Source organism: Branchiostoma belcheri, unplaced genomic scaffold, assembly GCF_001625305.1.
Source record: "Branchiostoma belcheri isolate BF01 breed outbred unplaced genomic scaffold, Haploidv18h27 scaffold5, whole genome shotgun sequence".
In the NCBI taxonomy this organism is placed as follows: Eukaryota; Metazoa; Chordata; class Leptocardii; order Amphioxiformes; family Branchiostomatidae; genus Branchiostoma; species Branchiostoma belcheri.
The window spans coordinates 4,137,032-4,151,135 of NW_017804131.1; the positions used below are offsets into that span (position 1 = coordinate 4,137,032).

The following is a 14,104-nucleotide window of genomic DNA, read 5'->3' on the forward strand; positions in this document are numbered from 1 at the left end:
ATCGTGCGAGCATCGATAGATCGTCGAGCGTAACTCGGGCGACGTACGCCCGTGTGTCGAGCGAGCTTCGGCCGACTCCTGTCTGGTTAAAAAGGTGGTCGTTGTGTTAACCAGACGGTAGTGTAAATTTGTGGCTCTTGTGGTAGTATTTGAGTTGGATCTTTCACAGAATTCCTGTTTATATTTCTATTTATTCTGCCAGTCCGCTCCATTACTTTGCAAAAAAATATTACGACAGGTCAAACATAAAAATTGGCCAAACTATTCATGTTTAGGTGGATACACTGGCCTTGCTTCATCTGCTTGCCATGTTATAGGGACTTCATTATCATAGATGTATTCCCAAGCGATCGCCCGACCCTCGCACAATGTGACCACGACGATTTTCAAGCCAAAAATACGCGCGATCGTCGGTCGATCTCAAAATCGGCCGATCTTTCGGCGATTGACAAATACGGCCGAAGCTCGTCGACAATGTGACGGGGGTATTATGGAAGATACATCCACATCAATGTGTTCACAAATCAGTTTTAGCAATGCAATCCCAAGTTCGTATAAGTCACCTCTCTTTGACATGTCACATAGGTTTATATCTCATCTTTATCAAGCTAACATGAACTCTGGATGAAAGAGATAAGGACTTCTCAAGTTTCTTGCCCTGACCACGGAGCCAAGGGGAGATTCACTATAGTCTAGGAACTGGATGGCATGCTATGTTGCCCCTAAGGAAGGGGCAACATAGCATAAATTTTGTATTTCAAATGCAGGCAATATTGGTTTGCAACTTATGATACTTTTAAATTGATAGTACATAATGACATATTGAAAAAAAAATACCCAGTTTCAAGGCCAGTTTCACTGCAACAAAACAAGACCTCAAACTTGCACTTCATTGACAATATATTGTTCTATATTTCACGTAAATTGCAAGTACAAACCAATGTTGGTTTGGAACTTATGGTGGTTCAGAGATAGCACAAAATGACGTACTATCAAACTAATGAAAATTGTCCCACTTTCAGGGACAAGCGCGTAGCAGCAAAACAAGAACCCAAACTTTGCAAGCATGCATGTCATAGACAATTTGTTGTTTTATACTTCATGTACATTTCAAGTAAAGAACTAGTTTGGTTTGGAGCTTATGTTAGTTCAAAGATAGCACAAAATGACATATCATCAAAATAACGAAAATTGACCTACTTTAAAGGACAAGTGCGTAGCAACAAAACAAGAATTTAAACTTTGCAAGCATGCATTTCATAGACAATTTGTTGTTTTATACTTCATGTAAATTTCAAGTAAAGAACTAGTTTCGTTTGGAGCTTATGTTAGTTCAAAGATAGCACAAAATGACATATCATCAACATAACGAAAACTGACCTACTTTAAAGGACAAGTGCGTAGCAACGAAACAAGAATTCAAACTTTGCAAGCATGCATTTCATAGACAATTTGTTGTTTTATACTTCATGTAAATTTCAAGTAAAGAACTAGTTTGGTTTGGAGCTTATGTTAGTTCAAAGATAGCACAAAATGACATATCATCAAAATAACGAAAATTGACCTACTTTAAAGGACAAGTGCGTAGCAACAAAACAAGAATTTAAACTTTGCAAGCATGCATTTCATAGACAATTTGTTGTTTTATACTTCATGTAAATTTCAAGTAAAGAACTAGTTTCGTTTGGAGCTTATGTTAGTTCAAAGATAGCACAAAATGACATATCATCAACATAACGAAAACTGACCTACTTTAAAGGACAAGTGCGTAGCAACGAAACAAGAATTCAAACTTTGCAAGCATGCATTTCATAGACAATTTGTTGTTTTATACTTCATGTAAATTTCAAGTAAAGAACTAGTTTGGTTTGGAGCTTATGTTAGTTCAAAGATAGCACAAAATGACATATCATCAAAATAACGAAAACTGACCTACTTTAAAGGACAAGTGCGTAGCAACAAAACAAGAATTCAAACTTTGCAAGCATGCATTTCATAGACAATTTGTTGTTTTATACTTCATGTAAATTTCAAGTAAAGAACTAGTTTGGTTTGGAGCTTACGTTAGTTCAAAGATAGCACAAAATGACATATCATCAAAATAACGAAAACTGACCTACTTTAAAGGACAAGTGCGTAGCAACGAAACAAGAACCCAAACTTTGCAAGCATGCATCTGATACCTCTGGAGTGGTTTATTATGCAGTGCAAATTTGAAACAAAACATCCTCCCCTTCTGGGACTTACAGTGCTTCAAAGTTGGGCAAAATTTCAGTTTTTTACACCCTTAAAACAGTGCATTGTATTCAGAGTGCCCAAGACCTCAGATTTTACTGAACATTGGCTTTACTGCTATTTTATACAAGTTTAAGTATTGCTCTGATCAGCACATCTTGCTCTTGTCGTTACGCTAAAGCACTGATCAGTTATAGTGTTCTAAAGTTAGCCAATTTCTATGTTTTGTACATGCCAAAATCTGGACAAATGCCATGAAAACTTCTTTGGCCCGTTGCCATGGCAACAAGGGGTTCTGAGCAAAAAGAAAGCTATTCTGAGGGGTTATGTACCAAGTACTATCACTGTGCAAAAAATGAGCCAAATCTATTTTTGAACGGTGCCACCATTGTTTGATCCTTACAGACATTCGCTCTTAAAATCTAAATTTTAAGCTCCTTGGTATGCCGTGAAAGAAATGTAAAAGAATTAGTTGTCAGGCCGTAGACAAATAGCAGTCCTTGTAATTCTTCCACATTTTCATTATCAAAAATGTCTTTCTATGTCATGACTTGAAAGACATATTTTTTGTATTGCCTACGATTCGAAACTACATCAAGCCCCACTCATCTTTTGCTTACACATTACGGTCTCTTTATTTTACAAACACTTGAATTGGTTGTAAAAGAGAATGTAGTCAATGCAGGGTATTTCATATTGATCATATTTGATATCAATTTGAAACCACACCAACCCCCACTAAACTCAGGTGGCTCACACATTACGGTTTCTTTCTCTCTCATTTACACACATACACCCGCATTGGTTGTAAAAGAAAAATGTATTCAATGCAGGCAACTGACTAAGATGCTTGATCCCGGGAGGCTGCATCAGCGAGAAATAAGGGGCACGGTACGTGAGCAGCCCTTCGTATGCAGGACAAAGAGTGAGGACAACTGTCTGCTCCAGGGGTATGACCAGATTCTACACTACAACACCTGCGCCATCTTGGGCAGCGGCGGCATCCTAACCGGCAGCCTTTGCGGCGATGAAATTGACTCGCACGATTTTGTCCTCCGCTTCAACCTCGCTCCTATAGACGGTTACCAGAAAGACGTCGGCTCCAAAACCACCCTGACCAGCCTGAACAACGCAATCATGTTCAACGTCAACATACACCCCGAGTTGAACCCCTTCGCCCATTCCTTGCGGCTTTCGAACCGTACTATGTTTCTTGCTCCCAAGGGCAGGTTCACTAGAGTCTTCAAGCGTTTTTACGAGGCAGTCCGTACCAACCGCGTAGTCGTCAACCTGAAATATTTTGGAGAAAGCACGCACGTAAATGGACTTTTGGGGTAAGAGAAAACGTTGTCATCTACATTTTCATTTTGAAAATTTGTTAGAACCAGAATCCACATTGTTGTCATTTATTTTATTTAAAGTCCTGTGTATTTCGTTCATTTTTGTGGGATTGCGTATGGTACTTTGATAAGATTTAAACATAGATACTAGTATGTGAAATTTAAGAACTATGTTCAATTCTTATGTTTCTAACAGTATGTTGGATACGGTTTCCGAGCACGTGAACAGTCCACTGAGAGGCGAGCCTACAATCGGCCTCATGACGATCCTGATGTCCACACACTTCTGCCGGCGGATCAACCTGTACGGCTTCTGGCCTTTCGACACGGACGCCAACAACCGGACCGTGCCCTACCACTACTACACCATCCCGCACTTCGAGCCCAGGTTGGTAATGAACTGTTTTATTACCTTCGCCAAGAAGATTATGTTTTCAGTTGCGTTTGTCCGTCGCTCCGTTTGTTTGTTTGTTTGTTTGTTTGTCTGTTTGTTTGGTTGTCTGTGAACAGCATAACTCAAGAAGCTTGATATGAATTGTCATGAAACTTGGTATGTGGGTAGGTCTTGATGAGACCTAGAAATTATTAGATTTTGGAGAATATGATCAACTGATGTAATCCATGCAACTGACGCTCTTCTTTACGAAATCAATGATTAAAATTGTATAATTAGTCAATCGGAAGTGTTAACATCATTTGGCAAAGGTATGAGGTCGTGGAACTCTTGTTTATTATTTTTATGACAACGAACTTTATTATTGCATATCCACGCCCACCATGGGCCAGATGCACTAAGTTAGATAACTGAGGTACAATGATACATGGAACGAGTGTTACATTGCTGTGCTACGTACACATTATAACACACATACAATTGCAGCCTTACATGGCTTCATATACATATCAATGTACCGGTGTTTATCATGAATGGTTCAGCAACTCGTCAATAAAGGTAAAACACTATTCTTAAACCTAGACGTCCTGCAGCTAAACTGCGTGAAGTTAGAACGTTGTCCTTTGATCTAAGATCTCTGCCATGTAGGCTTCCACGCTTAGAAGGTAGCCAACCTGGGGGGATTTAGCTATAGATATAGCTTTATTTGCTTTTACTTATTATCTATGGCCATATTGATGCGTACTAGACACAGTACATGTAAAACTCTTGTCCGTGACCTCTACCCCTCCACGTCGACCTTGTTGAAAAGCGGCCATGTAGGCCGAACAAGCATTTCGAATTAAAATAAAGGCCTTGACTTGACATTGCAATGTTCACACAGAGATTAAGGCGTCTCAGGTAGCCTCTACCAGGCTTGGGGAGGCGGCTGAAAAGAGCAGAAATCGGCCAAATAGAGAGATAAGCATGCCAAGGGAGTTTGTCCGTTGAGAGAACATTTCGCCGCACTCCAAGCCTGTGCGGAGTCACCATTTCTTTGGGGTGCGGCGAAATGTTCTCTCAACGGACAAACTCCCTTGGCATGCTTTTGGCCGATTTCTACTCTTTCCAGCCGCCTCCCCAAGCCTGGTAGAGGCTACGTCTCAGGTACAAGGGTGTAAGTGATAGTTGCTCTGCTGCTCTGTCATAACTAACATAGTTTCTGCCCAGGTATGGGAGAGAGGAACCGCACAAGAAGGGGGAACAACACGACTTCGACCAAGAGTTCGCGTTCTACCAGGAACTACAGAGACGTGGTGTTCTACATATCATGAACAGGGCGTGCAAGACGGAATAGGGACGTAGAAACACAGATGAAAGTCAAGTTGGCTTTGAAAAGAAACGTAAACGATCTTTTTTGGATGGGGGGAGTGAGGTACATGGCAAACAAAGTATTTGATGCGTGAACATTTCTACTATTATAAGGTATGTTAAGCAGTAACGAGAAGATAAAGCTTTCAGCTTAAGACAGAGCAACCCAACTGCTTCTAGATCTTCAGATAGAAAAGAATGCGATACTAGTAACTCACAATATGACACAATTTACGTTTTCTTTGCGTTGCCATCCCTCAAGGTTTTTGTTCCACCATCTTGTTTGTAACATATAGATTGACGAGATCTAGCTCGTATGGAAAAAGGTTTATGTTATGGTACAAACAAAAATTTCTTAGTTCAAGTAATTATAAATTTCAAGTTTCAAGTCCCATGAAGAAAGTGTCTAGACGAATTACACTCTGCATGACCAAGGAAGTTATGTATGTCACTTGAACTTACGAACAAGCTTAAGACAATAAAGGCAATGATCTATTCAACTTTATTTATTGCTCATCATTTCACAAATGTACAATACCATCTATTATGTATATATTTCCTCGTGATATGTTTTATTTGGTACCAAACTTGATGAGCTTCAACGTGACATGACATCTGATGACATGGAATTACACAGATGTATCCGGAGAGTGTACAGCTACGCCCTCTTGCAGCATGTCAGCAAAGTGCACTTAATAACCCACTCGTATTGTGCCCAGACTGGGAAAGATTCAAACTCATAATAATGTCAATAGACGTAGAATACGAGTACGTGGTGTTCAGATTTCATTTTCTTTTTGGTTTAAGTCACAAGAAAGTTAAAACGCCATTCTCGCACAAATTTAATCCACGTTCAGCTTTTTGAAACTTCCCGCCATTCCCGACATGGTCTCGTCCCCAGTAGCGCTCGTCCCCAGGCTTCCGTGGGTAACAAACCCCTTCTTGTTGTACTTGACGAAGTCCTGCACATGTTCGAAAATCATGGCATAAATGTATCAAATATAGTCATTGTCATTGTAGATAAGCGAGGCGACCAAACCAGACAAATGGTGGAGGGTCAACGCGAAAAAGCATTAAAGCTTTATGTTGAGGCTACATTTCCAAACCGGGGTCCAGCCGGGCTGTTTCGATTAACGAAAAATCAACAATTTATACCAAGAATATAAGCAAATAGTTCCCATTATTAATTGTTTCAACTTTTTGTGCTTTGTTGTCTTTTATATCCTACTTTTCGTTCAATAAGACTGCCCGGTCGGGCCCCGGTTTGGAAATGTGACCTCAGCATTAGTATCAAAGAATGTGAGCCAGGTACATATGTATGATGATATGAAGATTGTTCCGTACCTGTTCAGAAGCCATGAGTATGTCAGTCCAGTGTTTGACTGAGTCGTCGTAGGCAGGCCCGTCCCCTCCGTACTCGGGCGGCAGGGCGTGTTTCCCCACACACTCGTGCAGCGTGTCGTACACCTTACCGTGCATGCGGATCTGATGCAAACAACAGATACAGTCGACAACATGTGGACTCATGGCTAGAACCTACTCTCCAAGCAGAGGTTGTGGGGGAATGATCGTTACCTTTTTATATATGGCCGTTTTTTTTTTTGGTCCTGATCCCCACCCCGTCGGTGGTCGCGGAGCTTTTCTGGCTAATGGATACTGCCTGGCCAATTTGATACTTTGATACGTCTTTTTGCCACCGAGAGGGATCTGCTTGGAGATTAGCTAGAACCTAGTCTTCCCAGTACAGTTCTAACTGTGCCATGGGTCTGATGTGGGATCGAGTACGAACAAAACGTGGCACAAACAACAGACACAGTCAACATGTGGACTCATGGGTAGATCTTAGTCTTCCCAGTACTGTTCTAACTGTGCCATGCGTCTGATGTGGGATCGAGTACGAACAAAACGTGGCAAAATTACAACAACAGACACACTCAACATGTAGACACATGGGGAGAGTCTAGTCTTCCCAGTACTGTTTTGTTTGTTATGGACTATTTCTTTTCAATCAAATCCTGCAATGTCTGGGTCTGATGTGGGTCGAGTACGAACAAAACGTGACACAAACAACAGACACAGTCAACATGTGGACTCATGGGGAGAGATACATAGCCTGGTTACCAGACATATTTCAGTTCCCGATTTGTGGAGAGGATAAAGACTTGGGGGCTAATCAAAATATGTCTGTTACCCAGGCTAGACAGCTTAGTTTTTCTAGTACTGTTCTCACCTCTAAGACTATTTCTTGTCAATCAAATCCTGCAGTTTCTATGCCATGCGTGTGATGAGGAATCGAGCACGAACAAAACGTGGGAAAAACATATAAATCTAAAATGCTGCCCGACGTACAATAGAATTTATTTATCCTGGCATCACCATTTTCGCACAAGTCTAGGAGAAACTAAACGTTGCTTCATATACATGTACATGTACTAAAGTGTTAACGGTATGTGTAACATCATGCCATAATATCTATTATTTCCCTATGATTTAACATCACGGATGTATGGACCACTTCACAGGCCAGTAATATAATAAAGATATATGACCACGAGTCGCAAATTAGGCCCCACAAGAATCCAGGGGTATTATCAGCGTCTAGGAGTCATAAATCCTAGTGATGACCTACTTATCGGGTAATAATTCTTTGCTTCGCTGAACTGAACAGCTAGAAATCTCTGGATAGTCGGAGATAACAGGTGGCTGTTTTTGGCGACGCCTTAGGGGCAGAGGCATTTTGTTGTCAACTAGTTGTTTAATTTGCTAAACCGTAGATCAACTAATTGAAAACTAGAAAGTTAACATTTGCAAAGCAAATGCATAATGTTTACCTTTGCATATGATCTGCTGTGTTAATTCCTACTCACTTCTGAAATTACTTACTTTTCTAAAATTCTTACTCAAACACATTCATATACATGGTGACAGGAGTCTGAATCCCTCCTGCTATAAAACATGATGTAACCCAACACTAGTTACCATGGTGACAGACGTCCGGTTCAGGTCATTGGGCTTATTGTTTGGAGAAGAAGAGGAAGATAAGAAGGAACAGAGAAAAAACAATATGTTTTCCTTCGGCCAAGGTAAACATGATAAGCCCGCACGACTTGTAATGTCCTACTTAAGCTTCGGTCCCAATTGCGCCGGTGCCCGTCGGGGATGTAGCCCCGGCCGGTCCCGGTCGGGCTCAGGAGTCGGAAGCGCATCGGCTGTCGTGGTCACAATTTAAAGTTTCCTTCAGTAGCATTTTGTTGAAAATTTTGTCACCCTCTATGGTCGGTCTCCGGCAGGCACCCGGCAGATTCTCTGACGTGCGAAAGTGCCAAAAAACAGCCCGGGGACTACCCGGCAGGGCCCCTTTTTTCAACTGGGACCGAAGCATTAGAGGGTATTGATTCTACACTTCGCCTTCCGGGTAGAACTGCCAAGAACAGGTAACGTGCAGATTGTGAATCGAAAAGTGAAATTACCTACCCTGGACTTTATCTTCTCAGACAAGATCGGTTTGATGATGGCGAAGATTCCGTCAAACAGCGGAGACTCGTTCAAGTAATGTCCGCCCTTAATCCGACACGGGAAGGCGTTCTGTAAACATAAACATACCAACATCCATTGTAGATTCCCCTACTACAATGATATCGATAAATGTGTCGGGATAGTAGATTCATAAATTCTGTCCGTAACAAGGAGAGACTTCTTGCCCAGTGTATATTCTTGAAAACCAACTGAATGGGCTCATTGCTCAAGCATTTCCAAAACCTGAAATTTAAACCTATTTACACAAAGTAAAATCACTGTATCGCTAACTAACGATAATGTGAATTTAGTTTAACGTTTCCCTACCTGAAAGGCTCCGTATCCCTTGTACATGAGGGTAGGACTGGAGGCATAGTACACGTGATTCGCGTTCATCCCCGCCAGGTCCTCAATAAACACCACTCCGGCAACCTGCGTCTCCTCCTCCTACAGAGGGATGTACATTGTATCATTGGTTTATTCAAACACGCGATTCAAACACAGTGCTGTAAAAGCACAACAATACATATAGAATACAACACGGGGTATTCCGTATTGCCCGAGGTACCAGCCCGACCGCGCGTCGGATCGCCCGACGGCCGAAGGGGGGGCTGGGACCGAGGGTGATGCGGAATACACCACAGGCGCTAGGCCACCGAGTTTTTGTTGAGATCTAACAATACATGTAACGTTACATTGTTTTGTAAACCATTAAATAAAATCCTTATTATTGTTTCGCGCATGTTAGAACATACACTGTGTCTACTCATTCAGCCCGTTGCCATCACAATACAGTGGTCCGTTGAAATATTCCCAAAAATCATACAGTCACATAACACATAACACCGTGAACACGGCCCGTTGAAAGATTCCCGAGAATCATGCGTACACTGAACACGGTCACAAACTGATGAGGATTCCAAAGAACCATACGAACAGATACCGAAGTCTCCCGAAGATTGCCGAGAGCCGAACAGCGACTTCCGAACGCTTCATCTTGGTTAGGTACTTAGTACTAGTATACACTAGGTGCGAAATGCCATTTCAAAAGACCCTATTTTCTGCGAAATGCCATAAGGAAAATAAAAGTCTTGATACTATCTATAATCAAGGGGTAACTAAGTAGCCATGTAAACTTTTTGGGGGTATGATACCATATTTTAAAGAAGATATGAAGCATTTTGTAAAGTCCAATTTCCGGCGAACTGCGTTACCAGGTCGCTGCTGTACAGGTCAATGACATCATCGCTAGCCAATCAGACGCACGATAGGCCCACATTTCCCGCGCGGTTCTAAAATGTAAACGCACACAACTGGCTACATCACCCGACAAGAGTCTTGACATGCTATGTGTAAATGTACTCTAAACACGTCCACAAACCCCACCGACATGCTTTCAGTTCTACATATGTTTCCCAGGCATGAGATTTGGAAAGTGTAGTTGTGCCCAATATCTCTAAAATGTACTATATCGTTGTTTTCTGAGTCTGGGGAGGCAGGGACTTCACACCGAACGTGATTCTAAGTCACATTTTTGCTGCCACCCCAGTTGGTAACGCAGTTCACGGGTAGGTATTTCCTACCCTGTCATCTTTTTGAAGTTATCACCGCTAGCGCTAGCCCCGGCTTGGGGTTCTATCGAGTCGAGCAGCGGTTTTGCGAACGCATTCGAGTTTGCGAAACCTGTTCTATTCCCGTCGGTCTTTGCGCTACCCTGAACGCCAATGTAACAGCTGAGTAATGAGTGTGCTTTTTATTGTATGATTCAGCGGACCAAGTACCCAGCAGTATGTATTATATATGTATGGTTCATTGTACAGAGAATTCTAGGGAAATTTTTCAACGGACCGTGTTCACGGTGTTATGCGATGAGTGTATGATTCTCGGGAATCTTTCGACGGACAGTGTTCACGGTGTTATGTGTTGAGTTCATGACTCTTCGGATCCTTTCAACGGACCGTGTTCATAGTGTTTGTGTTCAGTGTATGATTATCGGGAATCTTAAGCTTGTACGGAGTGCACAGTATACGAGTGTTCATAAAACAAAGCAACAGCGATCTCAACAAAAACTCGGTGGCCTATCGCCCATGAATACACCGTGTTGTATTTTATTTATGTCATACCAACCCAAGAAAACACGCCTTTCAATGCGAAATGAGCAAAGATTTCGTGTCCCTAATCCCAAAAAACGCAACAACATCATTTCCAACGTCCTAATTTTGCATTCGAATTTTCGAAAGCGTTGCACGCGGTTAGGGCGAAACGCGTTCGAATCGTTCTGTGGAACATTTGGAAGGGCCGGGCTGTACGCGTTAAGAACCCCCGGGCCGTACCGCTAGTTATCACACGGGCCGGAACACCCGTATCGAACGTAATCGCGGCCCAGGTAGGACATAAAATACAATGTGCCATCATTTCGCAGACATTTAGGCTAAATTGTGTGATTTAAAGCGTTTAACATTTATGTAACTAAAATCCTGAGCGTCGTTGTATGAAATGGTTGATGGAGAGGGACAATGAAACGACATGATCTCATTTAAATTCCCTGTCACAGTCGTTGTAACATATATAACGTTAACGGGAGGGGTGCTTAGTTCACTACATCAGATCTATATGTAGAGATAATTTTCTAGACAGTGTTGAATGTGTCGTGCAAAATTCAGTTGAGATATATATAAAGATTGAGATGAAAAGGCTGTCATACATATAGATCCGTGACCGTGTGAACGGACAGTTTAGTCACAGCCTTGCTTGAAATATTAATCATACGACTGACAATTTTTTGACATATGTGACTGCCGCAATGCACACGTACCTCTATTATTTTTTCCATCAGCAAGAAACCCGTTTTGAAGATTTCAGCCAACGTGATGACGACAGGGTTCCATTTGTCTGTCAACGTGTGATGGAGTAAAGATATGCACTGTTAGGAATGTTGGGGATTGTAACATTACCTTAGATTTGATGGACGAGTTTAATGGACAAGTTGCAGTGTGTGTTATTCCGTGGAGGCAGTAGGCACATTAGCCTTAGCCTACGTTACTGTTCCCACTTCGTTAATATGCGCTTCGTTCTTTGATAGGACAAGGACATTACACTGATAGGAACATCCTAAGCATGAAGTGCCGAGGTCCCACAGTGCCTCACTCGGAGTCGCCATCGCACATGCAAATTAGGGGTATCCCAAGGTGCAACTGCTGGGACCCGGATGTAGAAATCGGATGGGGAGGGGTGTATGAGAAAACACTCGGAACTTTTAACGAAAACAATGTTTACAATGTTTACAAAGAAGATGATTAGATGATACTGTAGGAAGTTACCGATTCTGAAGACAACAATCCTCCTGCCCTCCTTGTCCCTGTCTCTCAGTACAGCTACAATCCCGGAGTCCAGCACATGACGTACTGAGGACGGGGTGAAGTTGTCATAGAACTCAGGAGCGTCGACTCTTGCCTTGTAATAGGACTGGACAAGCTGAAACAAACGAACGTGTGTATAAGATATGAGATAGGCTTTCATTGGAGGAAGACACAGGAATAGCGCGAAAGGTATCAGCCGGGAAGCTAACTTTTCTATCCTTTCTATATCCTACACATGAATGTAACGTTACCTATAATATATACGGATGAACCTTACCTGGAAAGCCCTCTCCACGTTATACTTCCGTGTGCGGAGGAACCGCACCAGAAAGCCTCCGTCCGTGCGGGAGTTGAGTCCCGGCAGCCCCCGCACCTTCTCCCGAAGGGCTTGGATGTCCCGGTCGCGGTTGGAGTCCGTCTCGTTCAGCTCGTCTTCCGCGAGTTTCTTCAAAGCCGAGCTCAGGGTGCAGACGTATTTCTCGTCTTCTGCCATTTTTGATCAGTATTTACGGAAACTTACGGGGACCGGATCTGTAAATACACAACAACACTACCCAGAGTTCATTTTATGTTTGTATATTGCATACAATGATTTACTACAACCCACAAGGAAGTGGCAACCGTGTTAATAATTCACCGTGTCTGCGATCGTGAAATATTGTTTCCTGAGAATAGTGGTGGTAGAGAATTAATGGTTTCTGAATGACTAGACAACCGTTTTACGGGAACAACAGTGCTCAAAAAACAGGACGTGATAAACTTTTGTAACAAGAGATCAAACGTGATTATGAATTCTGTAAATATGCATGAAATCGCATGCGCTTATTACCCTAGCGGCACAAATACGCAGTGTAGACGTACGTGACTTTATCCTCTCCTTGTATTAAATCTCAACACTCTGTGGCCAGTGCTTAACTCTAAACTTTAATTCTTTCTTAAAGATAATTCGTTACAATGCCGATGTACTTCTTGCAAAATATAAGGAATTGCGAAAAACGATAACCTTGCATAATAAAATGCAGGCTTTATATTAAGGGGGTGCAAAACAAGTTTGTTTACAACACCTGTTACCCGCGCTATGTAAACATGTCTTGTTTGCCCGTCCAAAGTTCAAAGCCAACTGACTGGGGCATTTGTAGCATACGACAGCCACCAACAAACGAGCTTTTACACGTATTTTCTAATATCGTTCTATAGCTAGCTTTCATTGTAGATACTTCTCATGTCAGATACCAGTTGGTAGAAGTGTATTGACTATATCTCAGCAACAGAAACTTGTGACAACGTTAGTACTGGTTTTCACATACTGTGTTTTGATATTCGATTATTGTAATGGATACAACGTGAATGTAAGTGTTGAAGATTTCTCACTGTTCGTCTCATAGTTGAAAAAGAAATACCCCAAAAATAATGAGTACACTGAATTTCTTACAAACCAACCTGGTAGAAGAGAAGAAAACCTGGCGCCTCAGAGGAAACGTTTTGTTATTCCTGGTGAAGAGCTTAGGCCAACTCTCGCGAGAACTGTGACGCAATGAACGTTTCGTGACTTTTTTCATGACCATGGATGGATGAACCTCTCTCAATATAACAGCAGTTTTCTCGTGAATGGGGAGGGGCGGCTTGAGAACTGAGATTGCCAAATACCTTTCGTATACTTTATATTATTCGATGTTGGTACCTGCGCCAACATTAACTAGAAAGGTAACATTCGCAAAGGAAATGCATAATGTTTACCTTCGCATATGGTCTGCTCTGTTAATTCTTACTCAAATACATTCACATATATGGTCAGACAGGAGTATAAATCCCTCCTACTATAAAATTGCAACATTATGTAACCCAACACCAGTTACCATGGTGAGAGACGTCAACAAATCAGGTCATTGGCCAGGTCAGTGGTCAGAGGT

At 41.9% G+C, this 14,104-nt stretch overlaps 2 protein-coding genes across 3 annotated transcripts in view; one reads left to right on the forward strand and one right to left on the reverse strand.

Moving 5' to 3' along the window:
- The window catches only part of LOC109479865 (alpha-2,8-sialyltransferase 8B-like), an 11,075-nt gene extending 5,256 nt beyond the window's left edge, over positions 1 to 5,819 (forward strand). Inside the window, exons 3-5 of the mRNA XM_019781901.1 lie at positions 3,069 to 3,569; positions 3,772 to 3,963; positions 5,179 to 5,819. Of these exons, the coding sequence (XP_019637460.1) occupies positions 3,069 to 3,569; positions 3,772 to 3,963; positions 5,179 to 5,305 (820 nt within the window). The 3' untranslated portion in view covers positions 5,306 to 5,819. The remainder of the gene's footprint in view (positions 1 to 3,068; positions 3,570 to 3,771; positions 3,964 to 5,178) is intronic.
- On the reverse strand, positions 5,498 to 13,725 carry LOC109479875 (alpha-tocopherol transfer protein-like). Of its 2 annotated transcripts, none has more exons than XM_019781913.1 (9): positions 13,635 to 13,725; positions 12,472 to 12,725; positions 12,156 to 12,309; positions 11,651 to 11,727; positions 9,163 to 9,282; positions 8,794 to 8,904; positions 6,664 to 6,804; positions 5,861 to 6,281; positions 5,498 to 5,811 (listed from the first exon to the last, which is right to left on the reverse strand). In XM_019781913.1, the coding sequence occupies exons 2-8, from the start codon at positions 12,685 to 12,687 to the stop codon at positions 6,162 to 6,164; spliced, it is 939 nt and encodes a 312-aa protein (XP_019637472.1). In that variant the 5' UTR covers positions 12,688 to 12,725; positions 13,635 to 13,725; the 3' UTR covers positions 5,498 to 5,811; positions 5,861 to 6,161. The 2 variants fall into 2 exon arrangements, with proteins under 2 accessions (XP_019637472.1, XP_019637473.1); XM_019781914.1 differs by having other exon boundaries at positions 12,472 to 12,744; positions 13,635 to 13,713.
- Between the last annotated feature and the right edge of the window lie 379 nt (positions 13,726 to 14,104).

What these genes read in the sequence shown, in the direction of transcription:
- LOC109479875 (XM_019781913.1), bottom strand. Translation starts at nt 12,687, where the DNA reads ATGGCAGAAGACGAGAAATACGTCTGCACCCTGAGCTCGGCTTTGAAG. An exon ending in GATTGTTGTCTTCAGAATCG is followed by an intron (nt 11,728 to 12,155) that starts GTAACTTCCTAC and finishes ACACGTTGACAG; the next exon opens with ACAAATGGAACCCTGTCGTC. An exon ending in AGGGATACGGAGCCTTTCAG is followed by an intron (nt 8,905 to 9,162) that starts GTAGGGAAACGT and finishes TTATGTTTACAG; the next exon opens with AACGCCTTCCCGTGTCGGAT.